Raw genomic sequence first — 21,376 nt, 5'->3', positions numbered from 1 at the left:
CTGACTCCAAGCCCATGCCAATTATACAATATCATCTGTCTCTTCTCCATGTTGATTACATTCCTGTTCCAAATATTGTGTTAATACTTAATTACTTAACAGATCCAGAATACCTGTCCTGTCACTGGGAACAGAATTATTAAAATCACTAAAATCTGTCTGCTCTTCTGAGATTGTTTGTCCCCTGAACTTTCAGGCAGTTCAGAAGGATTTCAAACTCACTGAGATTTATACACATTTCATTTTTATTACCAATCAAAAATAAATTCCACATCTCGTTTAGCAAATATTATCAGCTTTGTGACAAAAGACACAGACAAAATGAAACAGCAAAACTCCCCGAGAGTCAAACTTAGAACAATGGCCAAAAAAAAAAAATCACAAAAATATACAAATTAAAATCTCGCACAAAATAAATAGGAGTTATTTGCAATGTTGGATATGACCTGTCTATTGCATTTAAATGCTGTATACGAAGGTCGATTTCAGTTTGTGGGAAGAAGCAGAGATAGGACAATTCCAGTATGTAATTCAGGCCCAGGAAGAAAGCACATGAAGGAGAAGGTGAGACCAGGTCACAGAAGTTGGAAAGCTCCTCCTTCCTCCACTAGAAGGAGAAAGTTTTTGGACCAGAAACATTTGGGAATGCTGCCTGACCATCAGCAGGAATACGTTGTCCAGAAGTTGGGAGAAAGGAGCATCTGTTGGCAGTAACCATATGTTTAAAAAGAGGTAGGTGTGGAAGTGTGTGTAATCTGCCTCATTTTAATTCAGCACACATCCATTTGGTTCAGAAGAATGACTTTTGCTTCCCTGGCTTACACCATAGGATTCCCTTGCACTCTAACAGGTCTGAAAAGAATTCAAGCCTTGTCACCTCCTGGCTGAGGGTAGTCACAGATGCCCCTGGAGAATTAAGGTGGAATTTCCCCACAAAGGGCCTAGTGACTGACAATCCATGGAGGTCACTGATTCTAGCAGGAGAGGAGTGAACTAGGGAAAACCATGCCCCCTTTGTTTTCAGATGACCAAAAAAGGGGGCAGACATCCATGACAGAAGATATGTCTTGGTCCCAAGAGATGGGATTCTTTAGGCATCTGGAGAACAGAGCACCTGAAGGTAGGACTCTGTTGGCTGGGAAATGGAATAAATAAATAAATAACACCTCAAAGAAACCATATCTACTCTCCACATGGTTCTTGGGCCCCAGCTCTTCTTTCCTCCTGAACAACAGGCAATGAGCCACTTGGTCCCAATGCATCCCCATTAAAAAGATCTAAAATTCTAGGATAGGGCCAAAAAGAAGAGACCTGTAGAGAACTTCTGGGAAAAACTTGAGCTTCCAGGGCTACAGTACCATTAATGACATCCACAGAATTCAGGATGACTGTCAGGACTATCCAGACAGGGCAGGGAGCTTTGTAGATAGAACAGTTTCCTCCCTCAAGGAAATGTAGAAGCTGTCAAGTGATGAAAGCATCCTGCCTTGTGCTGCAGTGTAAGGGACAAGAGGACCTCCCCTATCTGACAGTTCTCATCTCCAACCCTTGGGAGGGGAGGCAAAGGTATTTGCCCTGGTAGAAAGATAAATCTGGATCAAAAATAGCGAATATTGAAATCTAGGATGGCTCCTCCCAGGTCAGGAGTCTGTCTTTGACTTGGCTTCTAAAGAACTCATTCTCAGCAACACAAATGCCCCCAAACAATCTCACTCCGGAAGGGATTATTCCCAGACAGGCCTCCTTCAGTTTGGATGTTCTTTCCATTTGGGCCAGGACTTTGGTTCAAGAAAGGGCAGGGGCTTATGTTAATGACTCTGGACTGTAACACTTTCAGTTCTCATCATAAGGGATCATCATAAGAGCAAGGGGTAGGTGCAGGGGGAACCATGTTATCAAAAGGAATGAAAGAGTTATGGCCCAATCCACTAAATACCCCTAAGAGCCATTCTGCACAGCTCAAGGAGTTCTGGATTTGGGAAGATTCTGGACCTTGGCTTTGCAGAAGCTCTTCCCCATAGCTCCATTTATTGTGTCCTTGATCAAGGGCTTTCAGATGCTGAATGTTGACCATTCAGAAGAACTAATCATCCCTAGTTCTAAGGACTAATTCCTCAGTCACATGCCTAGGTAATTCTGTCTAAAGATCTTAGGTTCCTTGCTGATACATAGGGTATGATCCCCTTCTTCTAGCAAGCCCCTAGGATGTGACCCATCAGAAAGGCCTGGAGAGGAGGCAGCTGGGGTCTGGAGATCCCTGAGTCAGGGAAAATAAGCTAGAAGCTCAAGTCTAAAGGGAAGGGAATTATGGCTATTATTTCCTGGGGAAGAAACCTCATGAGGCAGTACCTCAAATTTTCTTTAAAAAAAATTTAATAAAAACTCCTAATCCCATTATCCCAACCCCATCCCACCCTCCCCCAAAGTAAAGTTTAGAAAGAGCAGCAATGAGCTTTCTTTAGAAATCCTCTTAATTAAAAAAAAAAATCCCTGCCTCTTCCCAACTGTTCCCAGGATCTGCCTCTGGGCAGTACCACCCAGGCAATCCTACAGAAATTCCAGGCAACTACTATTCCCTGGAAGCTCCTTGAAGGCTCCCTGTGGAAGGGCAACGTCTTCTCCTTGCCTAGGACAGGCTAGGGAACATCTGCTTGGAGAGCCAGACAGGTTATCAAGGGGGTGGCCAGGGCCATGCTCCCCTGTCTGCTCCGCTCCCTCTGTGGATGTGGGCCCACTAGGGAGGCCCCCAAGGGATTGGTAGGGGGCCCCGGGCCCCCCTGTCACATAGGGCTCTCATGGGAGTTATGGGTGGTCTTGTTCAGATGAACATTTCGATCATTGAGAAGGCTTGTAGTCTCATCAGTAATCTGCAGATCTGACTTCTCTGACAAGAAGCCTTCAGCAGTGAGGCTGTCTACAGGAGTCTGGGGGCAGCTCTCCATTCTTGTGGCCACCAAACCATTCTGATACTGCTGCCGTGTGATCTGTGAGGGGAAAGAGTCACAATCATGGAAAGCAGAGATCTCAGCTGATTGTTAGGCTAGTTAAGAATGAAATACAGTCATTTAAAGCTGAATAGACAGCAGAAAGCAGATCCAAGGAAGAAGATAAACCCCTTGAGGCTAGAATCAAGCAAGGTACTTGTTTCTTGGAAAGACAGAAATCCACATAGCCAGATCTAGTTGGGCAGGGGAACAAGGAAGCCCAAGGGGATGCGCAGGGTGCTAGATTGGGCACGGTTCTCACCTTAACGTACTGCAGATCTGTAAGAGCCCGGACACTGAAGTCTGAGATGTACTGGTTTAACGAGTTGCTGGCAGTAGCAGGATTTATAGAAGAAATCAAGTTATCTGTTCGATCTTGATAGGGGAGGGAAGATGAATGGCTGAGGTTACTTGGGTAGGACATGGAACGGTCTGTAAACACAGTTAGAAGCATCAAGACAAGGATCTTCCCTTACCTCCCAATCTTACTCTTAGCAGGCCAGAGAACAATATCAACTTTGCCTACCTCAAAGAACTTAACTCTTCAGGGTGTGTGGGACTCATTGTCAAAGATCTCCCATAATGACCACATATCACATACCACATGAGCTGGGGAAGGAAATGGCAAACCACTCCAGTGGCTTTGCCAAGAAAACCCCAAACAGGGTCATGAAGCATTGGACAGGATGGGAATGACTCAACAACAACAACAACGACGACGATTCATTCTCTGTTATTTCTCTTACTCAGAAACTAATCTCATCGGCTATAAATTCCATGGCCTTCTTTGGAACTCACCGTCCTCCTAGACAGCTTCCTCTCACACCTTTTCTACCTTGAGATCAGGGACTCCTCTCTCTTTGTGAAAGGCATCAGACATCTGAAAGATATCCCTGGCATTCCCCTCCAGCACTAGTTGGAGTGCTCTCATGGCCCCAGAGACACCAGGCTTAGATCCTGTGGAAGCATGGGGAGGTAGGGCGCTGGACTTGGGAATCAGGAAGCTCTTATGAGCTGTGTGACTTTGGGTAAATCACTTAACCTCTCTGTGCCTCAGTTCCTTTCTCTGTAAAATAAGGTAATTCAATTAGCTCCCCTAAGGTCCCTTCTTGCTCTAAATATGTGATCCCATAATCTTCCCTTCAACTATCATCTCTTAGCAACTTCTTCTTTGTAGTTCATTCCATCAATCTATGTCACCCTAGCCAGAGCCTTGTTGTTGTAACCTATTGGATATCCTAGGCACTCTTCCTACTCTCTCAAGGTGCTTAATACATGACTCATACTCTCCCCCGGCTTAATATTGACAGGCAATGGAGACAAAATAGCCTCTCCAACACCTTGGCCTTCAAGTTCGTCATCCCCTTCAGCACCAAGAACATAAACCTTTATACTCAACCTCAGTCACCCAAAGATAGGCATAACTTAAATTTCAGCATTTTCAACAACTGTGCCATCTCCATGATTTTAAACTCTGAAATTCTACTCTTTGGTCATAATCTCTTTGTTTCTCTCTCTACTTCACTCCTCCTAAAATGATTCTTTGTTCTCAAGGAACCTATGATCTTTCCACTGCTCCTTTTCTCCTAGTCCATCACTGATGCTCTAGTCTTACTTTTCTTCAGTTTTGATCTTATATTTAAAAACCATTTTAACTATGCAATGTCATTGTCCTTGGTTCTGGATTCCCTCGCACTCTTGACCTATTCCACCCACATGCTATGGATCCTTAACCCAGGAAACTACTTGCCATCTACCCTCTGATCAAATTCCTGAGCTCCTGAACCCTCAATGGAGGAAGTCACATCAACTAACACCACCATATTGTTAAGATCCACTATAAATTCATGTTATCAGACCTCAACTGGGCAATTAATTTTGCATGGTAACTCTTTTGTTCTCCCTGACCTTCTAACCCCCTCCCCATATCACTGGTTCCAAACCTTCTCTTCTTCATTCTCCCAAGGTGAAAACATTTCCTCTGATTCTTCTCAGTGAGGTATTATCAGCAACAAGCCCAACTCTGCTCTTTTCTAGTCTCTTCTTTACCCTCCCTTCCATTCGTGACCTCTGGAATGCCTGCTTTGTCACTGAACACACACACACACACACACACACCACACACACACACCACACACACACACACACACACACACACACACACCCTTCCTTCCATCTTCCTTTCATACTCTTTCCACTACCTGGCATTCACAGATTCTCTCTAGACTGTATTCTTGCCTTGCCTCTCCAGTGCTTACTACTTCTCTGTCTCCCAACACACTGAGACCACCTTGCTACCCATCTATGCGACACCACCCCTACTCAGATCCTGGTTACTATCATCTTGGTCATAGTCTTCCTCTCCATCCCAATCTCTGCCCTAATATTGAAGAAGTTTAACATATACATGCATGCCCTTGAAAACACTCTGGCCTCCCACCTCATCAACTTTCTCAACTTATATGACCACAGTTACTCACAGGGATGATTGAACACTAAATCTCACTATCACAAATAAATGTACTACCTTCAGGAATGATCCTGGACCCTGAAATTCATAACTTCCTATCCTTCCATCTCTTCTGCCATATATTCCTCCAAAATGTATTACTTATTCTTTAATTCACTGTGGCATCTAGTCTCCACAGCCCTCCCTGGTTCCTCTTAAGTCTATCATATTTGTTTTCGTGTCCCTTTCCTTGTTTCACAGTGAGCTACACAAGCCCGTGCTTTAAAGACAATCACATTGGCAGCTGTTTGTAGGGTAGACTGGAAAGGAGTTACTTTAGGCAATTCCAAAGCCACTGTAGTAATGCAGGTGAGAAAGGATGAGGGCCTCTCTTAGGGAATAGATCATGTGAATGGAAAGAAGGGTGTGGATACAATAGATGCTGTAGAAGTAGAATCAATAAGACCTCGCAAATGACGGATTTTACAGGGTGAGTGAAGGAGAGTGTGTAACCAAGAAATGACCTGCTGGTTGCAAAGCTGAATGACTGGAAGGATAGGGATATCCTTGGCAGAAACTGGGAAATTTTGGAGAGGGCTCAGTTTTAGGGCAAAGATAATGAGTTCTGGTTTGGATCTCTTCAGTCTGAGGTACACATGTGACAACAAAGTGTCAAAGGTACCACTATTCTTCCAGCTGCCCAGGTTCACAATCCTGCTAAAAATTAATGCCTCAGCTCCTCCCTTTTCTTCATCCCACATGGTCAATCTTGTTGATTCTACTTCTATAGCATCTCGACCTCTACCACACTTCATATCTGATCTCTCCTCTCTACCTGACACAACCACTACCAAGTCCTCATCACTTTTTGCCTAAATTATTGAAATGGCTTCCCTACCCAAAAGTCTCACCCCACTCCAGTATGTACTACACAGAGTTGCCAAAGTGATTTTCCTTAAAAGCGGATATGATCGTGTCACTCCCCTACTCCATCAACATCAGTGTCTCCCTGTTGCCTCTAGGATTAAACATAAATTCCTATTTGAGTATTAAAGCCCTTTACAACCTGGCCCCAACTTATCTTTCTAGTCTCGTTACATATTTTTTCCCCCTTCTACACTGGCTTTCTTTCTGTTCGTCACCTATAACACTTCACCCCTCATCTCTGTGCCTTTGCATTAGCTGCCCCCTATATCTAGAATGTATACTTTCTTTACCTGTTTCAAAGACTTCTTCTCTTCTTCCACATATATTTGTGCATTTGCTTTCTCCCCTGTTCAAATTTAAGCTCCTTGGGACCAGAGATTGTTTCACTCACTGCAGTTGTAACCCCAGTGACTAGCACAGTGCTTGGCTCATAGCTATCAATTAATCAATGCTTACTGATTGATTGATCCAATTTGATGCAGGATTGGAATCTGGGGGAGAGGGCCTTGGGGTGCACCAAAGGCTAGGGACACAATGTAAATGATGATTCAGCATAGGAGACTAAAGAGGAGGGGGTCAGACAGGAGATAGAAGATACCAAGATAGGAGAACCAAGAGAGAGCAATACCACATAGGAAGAGAGAGGATCCAGAAAAGGGTGGTAAATAGCGTCTAATGTTGCAGAGTGGTCAAGAAAAATGAGTAGTTAGGAAGGTCCTTGGATGTATCAAATGAAAGCTCATTGGCAACTTTTTACAAGAATAATTTTAGTTGAGTGACCAGGTAATCAGAAAGAAGGCAGACTGAAAAGAATTGAGAATTGAGTGAGAACTAGAAATTAGTATAGCTTTCTCTAGTAATTTGGCTGTGAAAGGGAAGAAAGACAAAGGAAAAGATAGGATAGTAGGGTCAAGCAAGGTGTGGTTTCTTTTTTGATTTTGTTATGTTTTTTAAGAAGGGGACAGACCTAATCATGTTAGTAGGCAGCAGAAAGAACCAGTAGTTAGGGAGAAATAGCATATTAGAGACAGTGGATGATTCTGGGGACAAGCTATCAGAGGGGAGACCTTGGTGAGAAATGCTAGCAAAAGAGCACTGAATGGGGGATGATGGTCTGGAAGCACACTAACTCCCTCACCCTTTCCCTCTTTAGGCTCCATATTACTAAATAATATGAAGACAATACTTTTGCCTAAAGTTATAGAGCCATATACTAAGCCCTATAGACCCCTCCCCTTCCTCCTACTAAGGAGAAAACCTCTTTCTTTGAGGAAACTGGGTGCAAGTTCAGGGAAGAACTCTAATCCCCCACAGAACAGAATTAGGGCAAGAGGCCCTTGATTGAGCCAATTAAAAGTAGTACCCTGCGGTAATGAGCAGACTAAAGGAAGGGAGAAGTCTCCTATCACTTCAGTTAATGGGAAGTATCTCTAAAAGTCACCTGTGACCAACTGAAAAAGGCAGAATCTTACAGACAGTGCTCAAAGAGGGACAGGATTATTTTCTGAAAATTATTCTCTACTAGGGCTTCTTAAAGTTCTTCCGTTTGAGACCCTTTCAGCGCTTCTTAAACTGTGGGTCTCCGACCCCACACACAGCATTTAGACCAAAAGTTAAGTGACTACTGTTGTGTTTGATGAAGAAGACTTAACTACTTAAACTCTGAACCCTCGCTCAATCTTGACTTCAGAATTCTATTATTTGAGACTATTAAAAAAAGCCAATTACAAATAGCTTTTGTTGGAGGCTTTCAAAGTAAAAAGGGAAACTGCCCATTTTTGGAACCTCCTCTCTAAGCAGAAGATAACTGGATTAGGGTATGATAATTTAAGTTAAAATAAAACGTTTCCAGCAGGTTTGGGCCCCAAATGCAGAGAATTTTCTTTCACAATGTCAAAAGGCTTTCACATATGGGGTAGGGGAGAACAGGAAGCTCATGGCAATTGCCTCTGTTTTTTTTTTAGTCAAGTATGAGGCAGGGTCAGATATAGAATGTGACATGACTGAAATGACTGAACTGTTGTTCAAATACTGAAAGGATATCAGGAGAGAGGGAGCCGGGGAGGCCAGAAGACAGGTATGGAACGATCATTATGGAGGGTCTGATTGAGCAGTGGTTTCCAAAAGGCTGTGCAGCCCTACCCAGTCAGAAGATGGGCCACTGCCTCTCAGCCTTTTAATGTTAGCCAACTCACAGGCATGTCTCAAGTATAATCCTACTTTCCCTTTCACCCTTTATAGTCCAATCCTCCCTTATTCTGACCCTCTTCCTTTGTTCTGTAAACTCTCAGCCTCTTCTGACTCTTAATGTACCGCACTGGCTATTCAGGACAGTTATGACTAAGACCCAGGGCATGCACCTACAGCAGCTTGCAAGCCTTTTGGGAAAACTTCCCTTTCCAAATTTCTAGTGTATGTACACAGTGCTCAGCAGTTTACCTTAGCAGCATCAGTCACTCCCCTCAGATGGCTGTATACTCCAGGGCAATAGCCAGTGAGTTTCTAGGCCAGAGCAAGCTTTAGCTTCTCAGATTTCCTTTATAGTGGGAAGGAGTCATTTTTCAAAATTGAAATTCACCTGCTTGACTAGCTATATCGATCTAATTAACTGAATGGTTGATAATTAGCAATTATTATTTACAAGCCTACCCTGTCCCCCAGAACATACACAAAACATAAACATAATGATGTATATTCAATCACACTGCTGTCACTAAAAATATTATCTTTCCTTTACCATTTATTACGAATAGTAATTTTATTGATAGTGTAAGTTTTGTCAAGATACTAGGAGACACCCTGTTTTCCAGAGCTAAGGCCCAGCAAGCAGGCTGTGCCCTGAGCTTGGCATAACAACAATCCTTGTGCTCACTCTCTGGATGATCTCACTCTCTGGCAAAATCACATAATTACTGTATTGCTTTGACCAGCACCAAATGTTCTCTGAGCGCGGACAAGTACCGGACAAGCTTGGACAAGTACCCACGTTCTGGTCATGAAATCCTGCTATTGATGAGGTAGAAAAGAGTACCTGAGGCAGATGGAGCAAGCAGGACACAAGATAGGAGATAAGATGCAGGATGTGACTAGCCAGAAAAGTGATCAAAGAAGATTATGCATTGAAGCCCCCACCACGGACTTATCTGTGTGCTTTCACAAAGCACCCTCAATTCCAGAACAACTTTTCCCCTCCCTGTTCTCTTTGCTTATCACTCCTGGGCTACCTGATATCCCAGGCATTTTGGAGCCATCCTTGTTCCTCCCATTCTCTTGTCTCCTTTCCCCATCCCATAAAATTGTATTTAAACCTGGCTAATCACCTTTGCCTCCTATTGGAAGCAGGGATTGTGGCTTATGCTCTACCTCCACATGGAACAGAGCCCACTGGGGCTCTGCCTCACAGGGAGCAGGCCTACTTGGGTGCATCACCCCAATAAATGCCTTTAGCTTGGAGACTGAGTGAATTCTTTGAGGACACTAGGACCTGCACATCTATTCCTCATCATTTCAGGTAGCACCCCAACGTTCTTGGGGTCCACCCTGAACTCATCACCAATGGCTACAGAGAAGATCTAAGTGAATCCTTTCATACCCGAACTGCTCTCCCAGACCTGACCTCAACACTATGAACCAAACTTGTCCCATTGTTGCTGTTATCCCTCATTGTCAGGAATACAACTCACTGCTCAACCACTGGTATAAATAAATATGGAGACGTGACCACATTAAAGTGAATCCCCCACTAGGGGCAAGGCCCTGGCACATGCGTCTAATCTGTCGCCTTCCTTGCAAGCCATTTCCCTCACTTTGAAATTAAACTTCTGTTGGATTTCTGACTCTCCTTTCTCTAGCCTGCTCTATTCAGCTTTGGCCACCCATGGGTTAGAGACCAGTTCCATCTGGTTGACAGTCTTCACCCCATTAACAAAACATTATTTCAAAGATAATCAATACTGCTTCCTTTTAAAAAATTCCTATTTTGCATATATTTCATAATATATACAATCTATTTGTATAATTGTTGTTGCTCAGTTGTGTCCAATTCTTTGGGTTTTCTTGGCAAAGACACTGGAGTGGTTTGCCATTTCCTTCTCCAGTTCATTTTACAGACAAGGAAACTGAAAAGGGCTAAGTGACCTGCCCAAGGTCACACAGCTAGTAAAGGTCTGAGGCCACATTTGAACTCAGGTCCTCCTTACTCCGGGCCCAGCACTCTATCCAGTGTACTACCTGAGTAGTACAATTGTATACAAATAAATTTCATAAAGATGTGTATTGGGGGTGAATGTTCAAACACTGTTTTGCTGACCAAGGGTGTGTAATCAAAAATGTCTGGAGACTTTTGTGATAGATAAGCAAATAGGGAAGAGTAAAAGGATGGCCTTGCTATAGCAAGAGCACAGTCAAACTAGCTAACAGTTGTTTGTAGCATATCCAATTCTGATTTGTCACGCCACGATGATGATCATTAGGACAAGGGAGCAAGGGATCCAAGAGAGGAGAATGGGATAATGTTGAACTGGTTAACTATGTGGTCAAGATGGAGAAAGGAGGAAAAAAGAACAAGAGCAGGAGAAGAATGGCTTGAAAGAGTACTGAAGGGCCGAGAGACTGGAGTCAATGAAAAAAGAGATACAGAATGAGACATTCGTTGCCCACGATAGCTACTTCTAGGGAGGCAACAGAATGTAACGCAGGGAGAGATGGAAGAAAGGAAAGTTATGGTTAGATGGAACAATTTCATAATTCTTGATCGTGGAAGCTGAACGCACTTGGTTGACATCAAGGGTGAGACTATCTCTGTGTGTGGCTGTGAGGATTCCAGATAGGTCATGTAAGGTAAGGAGACTGAAGAACTGGAAATTCAAGGGAATAATAACATTTATGTTGTAGTCGCCTACTATCAGGAAAGAACTTGGGGCAGTGAAGAAAACTATGAGCCAGGAAATGAACTTAAAGAGAAAGAATGACTTGAGGGTCAGTATATGACTGCCACCTAGATCTGGACTGGATGACATCTTTACATAGAGTGAACCTCAGAAGAGAACAAGTTGCTGAGTGATGGAAGCAAAGGGAAAGTCTGGAAAAAGCAATGGGAAGCAATGAATATTACAACTCCCAGGTCAGGACCAGTTAAACTTTAACTGGAAATTAGTGGAAATACTCAATTATATACTGTTCTCTGTCCTTGTACCCCTTGTCCCATAAGCTACCACGCATTACCAAATCACATCTTGGGTTATTCCCAATATCATCCTTCTCTGTTCTTAGTGGAAAGCTACAGAACAAAGTTGGACAAAGTTGTGGCCCTATTATAAAATTCATATTATCTAATCTCAAAGAGGTCCTATACAACAATGCCTTCTATACTTTGCTGATTAACTCTGCAGTAGCTGTGGAGATTCCTTCCCTTTGCTGTTACATTATAATCTATGATGAGGATAGCTATCTATAGAACTGGCATTAACAGTATACAGCTCTACTATCTTTTGGGGCATGTATCTGGGAGGTAAGAGAACTTTTCAACACTTATCAAACCTGATGACTACCATACATTTCTGGTGATTCACCGGGCAACAATTCACACTGACATAAGTAATCTAGAAAGCACCATTTGGGATTATTAAGTTCTGGAAGAAACTCAAGATCGTAGGGGCACAGATGGTATTTTAACTGCTACCAACTGAAGTTGGGTGCTTCTAAAGAGAAAGGTAGATTTGGGAAAATGAAGAGCTGGTTAAGAGGATGGTATCTAAGACCTAGAAACAATAGGGCCAACAATTATGAAAAGGACAAATAAATTATGGTATTTGACCACACAGAAATATTTGTACCACAAGGAATTATACATATGAAGAATTTTAAGAAATATGAAAAGATATTTATTAAGGGATAGAGAGTGACTGGAAATGATGAAAAAGAACAATATACACACCAAGTGCAGCTATGCAAATGAAGACAATGTTAAAAGGCAACAAAACTCAGCTTACTTACATTGGACAATTTTGGTACTACGAAGTGAAAGTTAGGCATACAGCCTTCCTTTCTTTAAAGAAAATTGTAAATTATATAAGTGAACATATATAGAAATACTGCCAAGTACAAAAACTTGTTTGACTGGTTTTTGAGGAGGGAAATATGTCTTATTTTTGTTTATGTCTACCTTCAGTGTTAAAACAAAATAAAATTTATTCATATAAAAACACAGATGAAAACAGGATTTGGATTTCTGGACCATAGCTTAAAATATTGGAGATAATAATGTATATAAGAATATTTAATATGAGTTGATAAAAATATATTTACCTAGAGTCTTGAAATACGATCAAGAGGGTTTTAACAACTCTGAGGTATCACATCACACCTATCAGATTGGCTTACATGACAAAACAGGAAAACTATAAATGTTGGAGAAGATGTGGGAAAATTGGAAAACTAATGTATTGTTAGTAGAGTTGTGAACTGATGCAACTTTTCTGCAGAACAGTTTGGAACTATGCCCCAAGGACTATAAAACTGTGCATACCCTTTGATCCAGCAATACCACGACTAGGTCTGTATCCCAAAGAGATTATAAAAAAGGGAAAAGGACTCACACGTTCAAAACTATTTATAGCAGCTATTTTTGTGCTGGCAAAGAAGTGGAAATTGAGGGGATGCCCATCAATTGGGGAATGGCTGAACAAGTTGTGGTATATGAATGTAATGGAATACTATTGTTCCATAAGAAATGGTGAGCCGGAAGATTTCAGAAAAACCTAGAAGGACTTGCACAAAATGATGCTGAGGGAAGTGAGCAGAACTAGGAGAACACTGTACATAATAACAGCAACATTGTGCAGTGAACGACTTTGTTAAACGTAGCTCTTCTGAGCTAAGACAATTTCAAAAGTCTCACAATAGAAAATGTTATCCATATCCACAGAAAGAATTATAGTCTGAATGCAGATTGAAGCATACTATTTTCTCTCTCTTTTTTGTTTTTGGTTTCTGTGTGTGTGTGTGTGTGTGTGTGTGTGTGTGTGTGTGTTTTCTTTCTCATGGTTTTTCCCTTTTGTTCTAATTCTTCTTTCACAACATGACTAATGTGGAAATATGTTTAATATGATCATACATATATAGCTTGTATCAGATTGTATGCCATGTTAGGGAGGAGGGGAAAATTTAGAACTGAGTGACCTGCAAATTTGATAAGCATATCCCTTATACATGCTTTCATCTAGTCACTAAAAAAAAGAGTTAAATAGCACAGATCCCTGTGGTACCATCACTATATACGTATCTCTCCAACTTGACATCCAAGCATTAATGACTGCTTTTTGGATCTGGCCATTCAGCCTGTCCTGAATCCACCAAATTATACTATTTCCTAGACCACATTACTTTTTTTGTCCACATAATTCCATGAATGACTGTGTCAAATGTTTTCCTGAAATCTAAGTAAGCTACATCTACAGCAATATAATAAATCTGTAAAAAAAAAAGAAAGAAAGAAAGGAAGAAAGAAAGAAAGAAAGAAAGAAAGAAAGAAAGAAAATTAGGTTAATCTGTCATGATCACTTTTTAATTTTCAAAGATCAGTGCCCTTGGTGATTTCTGAAAATATAGGCAATGGCTCAATGAGCACATATGTTAGTTCTTTCAAGGGTATACTTCCAGATATGGACTAGATAACTTGAACTCACTAAGAACAGCTGTGTCCTCTCTATTTTCTTAGTTATCATGGCTATCAATTCCCCATGAGCCACTTTACTTCCGTCTTCTCCTGTCTTAAGATCTTTCTCCTTGTAAGAAAATATATAAGGGCAGCTAGGTGGCACAGTGGCACCTAGTACCGGCCCTGGAGTCAGGAGGACCTGAGTTCAAACCCAGTCTCGGACCAGACACTTGACACTTACTAGCTGTGTGACTCTGGGCAAGTCACTTAATCCCAACTGCCTTGCCGGAAAAAAAATTACACACACACACACACACAACAAAATCATATCTGAGCAGCTCTGCCTGCAATCACCATCTACTCTAAAAAGCTCTTATCCCTTCTTTGATCCACCACTTTTCTCCAATACTCTGTAACTTAAAAAAAAATTCTGTTAGTCTCAGATTTCTTTACCAATCTCAGCTCATTTTACATTTTAGCACTCCTAAAATCTTAATAGGATCATGGTAGGCTTTTGTATTCATCCTCAATCACCTGTCCTTGTTTTCATCTTCTGTGCAAGTCTTTTACAACAATTAAGTTGGTTGATGAGTTCCTCTGCATTTATATCAGTCTCTTTTTCTTTTTTTATTTTAATTAACTAATTTATATATCAGTCTCTTTTAGACCAATATTCTTTCTCTTCCATATTAGAATTGTTGCTTTCTGTGTCTTCAGAATTCCATTCTTGGGAATTTTCCATCCTTACTGAACTGACTTGCCCTGTAGAATTTTAAGTTGAGAGAATTAAGCTATCTCTGGGTGCTCTGTAATCCACTCTTCCAAAATCTAGAGTTCATGCCAGATTGCCCAACTTTCCTCTTCTTCTGTATCACAGACTCTTAAGATAGAGTAGTCACTTACCCCCAAGGTTCCCATCATTTCCACTCAAGAAACCAGTTCTTTCTTGTTGGTCTGAATCAGGTCCAGAATAGAAGTTTCCCTTGTTGGTATCTCCACCTTTTGAAGGATGAAAGTATCATTAAGGCAAGTCAAGAAATTTTTAGTGGCTCAGATTTTGCCTGAAGAAGAGAGTTCCAACAGATGTCTGGATAACTGAAGTCCCCTATCACTACTATACCATGCCACCATGACAAGCTTGTGATCTGTATCATTGATTCCTCATTAGTTTTCCTTCTGCTGTCTAGGTAGACTGTAGGATAAATGCTTCAGTGATATCACTTGTGCTCTGCTTTCCCTGATCTTCATCCAAATGCTCTCTACATACTTTCCCTCTTTGAATCCCAGATGTTCTTATGTAAGTATATCTTCTTAATATAGAATGCTACTTTGTATTACTACCACCTTGATTATCAGAACCTTCAGATCCTGATGATGACAGCCCAGGATCCTGACCCCAAGTGCCTTGGGAATAGTGGTGTTCCCCAAACCATGAGACCTGCTTCTCGTCCAGACCCTGAAGATATCATAGAGGGAAGAGAGGGCCCATCTTCCTCATTACCACCAGCAACAACTTCTGACCAACTGCCACTAATAAACAAATGGGCACAAAAGCCCTGGGAGTGGCAGCACCTCAGACTGCCAGTCCTGCTTCCAGCCAAGCCCCCACAGTCATCATCTGGGGAGGTGGCTCTTCTGACACTCACATGTCAGGCAAATCAGCCTAGTTGAAGCAGTAAGGCAGAAGGCAACATGTACCAGGCAGGTCATCACTTGGACCACCATGTCTAGTAAGACCCTAATGGAAACAGACCATGACTCTGAACTTTCCAACACTTCTCAAACCTTCAATGAGAGGATGATCCACTATCTTCTAAGGCAATTTATTCCCCTTTTAGACAGCTCTAATCATTAGCAAGCATTTTCTTATATCAAATCGAAGTCAATTTCCCCCTTTGCCCTAAGCTACCCCATTCCTAGGCATTAGAGGGCAGTGGTTCTAGTTTGGTAATTACACATACACAATTTTCTCCTCCATTTCCTTTTTGGTTTATAAACTCTTTTGGTTAGATTTTTAAGAATCCTGGCAAACATATCTTTACTAGTCCTTGCTAAGTACATTCCATCTCTAAGAACCCATCATCTCTATATTTTAAACTGTGGTCCAGAAAGTCATATCTCATTCTCAGATACCACCTTCTTAAACAGCTGCTCACTTCCCAAATCTGCCTTTATCTTCTGAAGTCCTTGCCTTCAACTGCCAGATATGATGAAAACACCATCAATACTCTTAAGATCTTCAATTCTTTGCCTGATGTTTTATACTCCTTAGCAATGTTTATTAGAGTCTTTCCAGTAGTCTTGTTTGTGCCCCTAGGAAACACCAGAAGTAGCCGTCACCAGGTCTGACGAGTCTTGGGTAGGTTCTCTGACAAGGCCTGGATAAATGCCAGTGGACCTCACTTTTGTTATTAATAGTTCAACAAATGACTGCCCCAGCAGGGCGAGGAGTCATCAACTAGCACTACTCGTCTCCTCTTTGTATACTTTTCTGGATAATCTCTTAACAGACAAAACTGTGGATCCACAGTATCATTTACTGGAGGACAAGGAAGGAACTGCTTCTTCTGTAAAGGACTGAGCTTACTCCATTTCGGGAAAAGGCTCAAATATCTGTTTCCTAGCTATAAGTGCAGTTGGGACTACATGACCTCTAAGGTCCTTTGCAGTTCAAAACCTATGATCTTATGATCCTTTGTGTCACCATTTCACATCTTCCAGTGTCCTGCCATAAGCTGGGACTCCCTCTCTGCCCCTTCAGATACTTTTCCTTCTTTGTTTTTAAACTCAAACTCTTCTTCCATTTTTTAGAGGAACATTCCATTCTTCCTGATAACCTAGAGAACTGACAGCCATTCTTTGAGCCCTTGGCCCTCTTCTGTAGGAGGAAGACAAACCTGCACTTTGGACATAAATAGCAATCACTTAACCATTTCAAAAAGACTAACATATATAATTCACTGCAAGACTGTCTCTGCTCTCCATACTTTCTAGGAAGTAAGATCTTTAGTCCTTAGTCATTACTGCTAGGTCAGGATATGATGTTCCAGACTCTGTTCCTGGATCACAATATGACTCAAACAGTTCATCTTCAACTTGTCCAATTTTCCTATCTAAAAATTAGACAAAATGATGTAGCAGAAAAAGCACTGGCTTGAGATAAGAAAACTAAATTCTTGTTTGTACTAGCTCTTCCACTAGTTAGCTATGTGATCTAGGAGTTATTTCATCATTCTAAGGCTAGTTTCTTCATCTACCAAAAAAAAAAAGGGATACTGGACTAAGTAATTTCTAAGGTCCAGTTCTAAGATTTTGTCATTCTATGCATTGAACAATGAGACAGACAGAAAAGTAGGAAGGTAGAATTAGAGATCAGAGAATTTCAGCGATGGAATCTTCAGGGTTTATCTGGTCTAACTGATTCTGGAAAAGGAATCCCTAACACAATACACCTGATAATTGGTCACCCAGCCTTTTACCAAAAATTTCCAATCAATTCATTGTCTCCTAAGGAAACTCAATCTTCTTGTAGACAGCTCTATTAGCAAATTTTTCCTTACATCAAATCTTTTTTTAAATAATATTTTGTTTTCCCAACTACATATAAAAATTTTTAACATTCATTTTGAAAAATTTTGAGTTTCAGATTTTCTCCCTCCGTCCCTTTCTTACCCCTTTCTTGAGGCGGTGAACAATTTGACATAGGTTATACATGTGCAATGATGTAAAACATATTTCCACATTACTCATCTTACATCAAACCTAAGTCAATTTCCTTCTTTGCCCTAAGCTGCCCCATTCTTGGGAATTAGAGGGCAGCAGAGACCCATTCTGTACTGGTTCTTTGGCTTTAGATGTCTAACCTGTGATGGGAAGTTAATATAGGCTCATATTCATATAAAGCTGTTATGATTTACCAATCTTTTTCCTCCCAACAACCCTGTTGAGTCATATAGTAGAAATATTATAATCCTCACCTACAGGTGAGCAAACTAAGACGCAGGATAAGTGGCTGGTGGTGAAAAGAACCCTCAAGTCACACGACTTGATTTTGAGACCTGTCTCTACGACTGATTCACAGTGTGGCCTTAAGAAACCATTCCATCTTTCTGCACCTCAGTTTCCTTGTCTGTAAAATGATGAGGTTGGACTTTACAATCTCTAACATACATTCCAGCCTTATATGCTAAGACTGAATAATTGGCTCAAGGTCATCACACAGGTAGATAATAAGTCATGTATCAATGGGGAAGGAACATTTTTCATTATTTTGAAAACCTGGGCCCCAGTGATATGCATCCACAGCTAAGAACTGGAAGAAACTGTTGGTAAAAGCATTAGCTGTGAATTTTGAAAATTACTAGCTGGGGCAGCTAGGTGGCGCAGTGAATAGAGCACCAGCTTTGAAGTCAGAAGGACCTGAGTTCAAATCCAGTCTCAAACCAAACACTTGACACTAGCTGTGTGACCCTGGGCAAGTCACTTAACCCCAATTGCCTTAAAAAAAGAAAAAGAAAAAAGAAAATTACTAGCAAATAGATGAGCATACTTAAATAGAGAAAATGACACAATGACTTACTTTTAAGGGGGTGAAGGGGAATTAGAAAGCAGTTCCTGTCCTATAAAGATACTAGAGCAAATCACTTTGGAAATACTTAGACAAGCACAAGTTACTGGGTAAAACCAACATGACTGCAACCAAATGACAGACTTTATAAATGAGGGGGGAAAAACACATCTAATAATAGACACCCAGGTTTCAGTAAAGCTTCTGATTCTCATTCCAAAATTAGGCCAACTAGGTCTGGAGGTCTGGAGGTGGTTCCTGTCCTGTGTACAAAGGAGGATCCTACTCAAAACCAGTGTTCACTGAACAGCTTGTTAAAGTCATCCCAGAGCGATCTGGAATACCAAATAGTCATTTCTTAAACTAATGATTTGTTTAGCAAATTTTTATTAATGATTCAAAAGATAGCAACTGAATTTAAAATGACAAATGAGCAAAAATGGTCAGTTGAAGATAAGAGGAAGTCCCATAGAATCAAATAGGAAGTAGCATATACACACCAAAGGAAGAGGCACTGATGGCATCTGCATGGACCACATGGGAGGAATAAGTTGGTATAAGTGTAGCTAAAAAAGATATGGGGGTGAAGCTGAATGTTAAGTTTTACACCTGAATTTTAAAAAATCAACTTCACAAGAACAAAATGTTGAGGCAAGGCTAGATGGCAGTTTCTTTGAGAAAGATTTAAGGGTTTTACTGGGCTCTAAGCTCAAAATGATGTGATGTGGTCACAAACAACAACAAAACCTGATGTGATCTTTAGCTCCATTAAATGGGGGGGAGGGGAGAGAACAAGCACTTATTAAGCACCTACTATGTGTCAGCCATTTGACAAATAAATATTATCTCATTTGATCCTCATGACAACCCTGTGATATTATCATCCTCTTTTTACAGTTAAGGAAACTGAGACAGTCAGAGGTTAGGTGACCTGCCCAAAGTCCTATAAAGCTAGTATCTGAGGCTGGATTTGAATTCAGGTCTTCCTGACTCCAGGCCCAATTTTTTTTTCTTATGCCTCTGGAACAGTTCCAGGAATAAAAAGGAGGCAATCTGCCCTGGTCAGACTAAATCTGGGATATTGCATTCAATTATGGATGTCTTTTTTTAGGAAAGACAATGACAAGACAAAGACTGCCCAGAAAAGGGCAACCAGAATGGTGAGGAAAGGCTTTGAGTGTGCGTTATATGAGGCTCAGCTGAAAGAGTCATGGATATTGAGCTTGGAGGTGAGCTAGGATAGCCACCTTCAAGTATCTGTTCAGCTCCAAGGCAGAACTAGGGGCAAGAGCCAGAACTGGCCACTAGGCAAATCTAGGATTGATGTCAGGAAGTTATTTGTGATCATAACTGGTCCAACAGGGCAATGGGCTGCTTGGAAAGGCGGTGGGTGCCCCCGCCACTGCTGGTCTTCCAGCAGAGGCAACACAGGGTCTTCTGGGATTTTTTTTTCAGTTTCAGTTGAACTAGATAGGGTGAGGTCCCTTCCTATTCTATCATTTTGTCATCCTGTGAACCTCAAGGTGAATATAATTATGACAGTTTGCTGATATTATTTGTTGTATTTTTTCAAAAGTTCCAGTAGATGAAGTGACCGGTGTATGGTCACAAAGTTCTGGGCCCTGAAGGATTGTTTCCAATTCTAGATTCCACATTTTAAGAATGATGTAGAAAAATTGGAAGAGATCCTGGGAAGGGCAACCAAATAGGATTAACAGAATGGAAAAGCAGGCCTATGAGGAAACTGGAAGAAAAGTATTAGTCTCAGAAAAGGTTAATGAGGTGATTAAGAAACTTACCCAAATGTCTACAGGATACAAGAAGATACCAACCATCACTATTAGAAGCAAACAAAAGTAAGCCTACACAAACTCCAGCAGCTTAGACAAGGTGATGAGGGAGGCTATGGTCCCTTCCCTCCCTAGAAAGGGGGAAGCCAGAGAGCAGAACCAATATAGGGAGGGAAGGCACAATTGGCATGTCCACCTGGATTTGTCTTGGCAGAGAATATGGGGTGGCTTGGACAAGACAGGGCCAACAGAAAGAGGGCAACACTCTAACCACAAATCATCAGCAGAAACAGCTAAGTAATAATGATGAAGATCCCGGACAACAGGTAATGAAGCTTACCTCCTCTTTTACGGCAGAGACAGAGAAATAAGATTGTATACAATGTCAGCTACAATCTCTGTACAGGATATTTTTGCTTTCTTTGTTACAAGTGGGGGTTCAATTTGGAAGATGAGGTAGGAAATGATTGTGATATAAAGATAAAAGGCACCAATAAAGTATATTTTTTTAAAAAAATGATCCTAACCAGACTGGTTACCTTTCATGGCTATGCTTGGGACAGAATTCTTATAAAAACAAGGAATAGGGGCATCTAGGTGGCACAGTGGATAGAGTACTGGCCCTGGACTCAGGAGGACTTGAGTTCAAATCCAGCCTCAGACACTTGACACTTAACTAGCTATGTGACCCTGGGCAAGTTACTTAACCCTATTGCCTCACCAAAAAAAAAAAAAAGTAACCACAAAAGATAAACCAGATAATTTGATTACATGAAAGCTTTGCCACAAACAAAATCAATACAAACAAGATAGGAAAGAAAAGCTATCTATTGAGAAAAAATATTTGCATCTGATAAAGGTATGCTATGCGAGATACATAGAGAACTAACACAAATATATATAAGATCATGAGCCATTGCCCAATGGACTAGCAGTCAAAGAATGTGGACACATAATTCTAAGAATTAGAATTATTAACAAACGCATGAAATACTTCTCTAA

The 21,376-nt window shown here is 41.1% G+C and overlaps 1 protein-coding gene and 1 long non-coding RNA gene across 6 annotated transcripts in view; one reads left to right on the top strand and one right to left on the bottom strand.

The window, feature by feature from the left end:
• The window catches only part of CNNM4 (cyclin and CBS domain divalent metal cation transport mediator 4), a 64,011-nt gene that overhangs the window by 2,303 nt on the left and 40,332 nt on the right, over window positions 1–21,376 (bottom strand). The window contains exons 6-8 of one of the 5 annotated variants that reach the window (XM_020984015.2): window positions 14,921–15,016; window positions 3,247–3,416; window positions 228–2,984 (exon numbers count right to left, since the gene is read on the bottom strand). In XM_020984015.2, the coding sequence (XP_020839674.1) occupies window positions 2,781–2,984; window positions 3,247–3,416; window positions 14,921–15,016 (470 nt within the window). In that variant the 3' untranslated portion in view covers window positions 228–2,780. Of the gene's footprint in view, window positions 1–227; window positions 2,985–3,246; window positions 3,417–13,355; window positions 13,831–14,920; window positions 15,017–21,376 lie in introns of those variants that run through there. The other 4 variants (XM_020984016.2, XM_020984017.2, XM_020984019.2 and 1 more) reach the window with 4 other exon arrangements.
• Window positions 1–21,376, top strand: part of LOC110206549 (uncharacterized) — a 43,753-nt gene that overhangs the window by 5,158 nt on the left and 17,219 nt on the right. The window lies entirely within an intron of this gene.

The sequence above is a fragment of the Phascolarctos cinereus genome, unplaced genomic scaffold (genome assembly GCF_003287225.1).
Source record: "Phascolarctos cinereus isolate Bilbo 61053 unplaced genomic scaffold, phaCin_HiC Scaffold_2;HRSCAF=192, whole genome shotgun sequence".
NCBI lineage: Eukaryota > Metazoa > Chordata > Mammalia > Diprotodontia > Phascolarctidae > Phascolarctos > Phascolarctos cinereus.
Note: the sequence above shows the minus strand (reverse complement) of the source record. Positions and strands in the feature narration are given on the sequence as shown.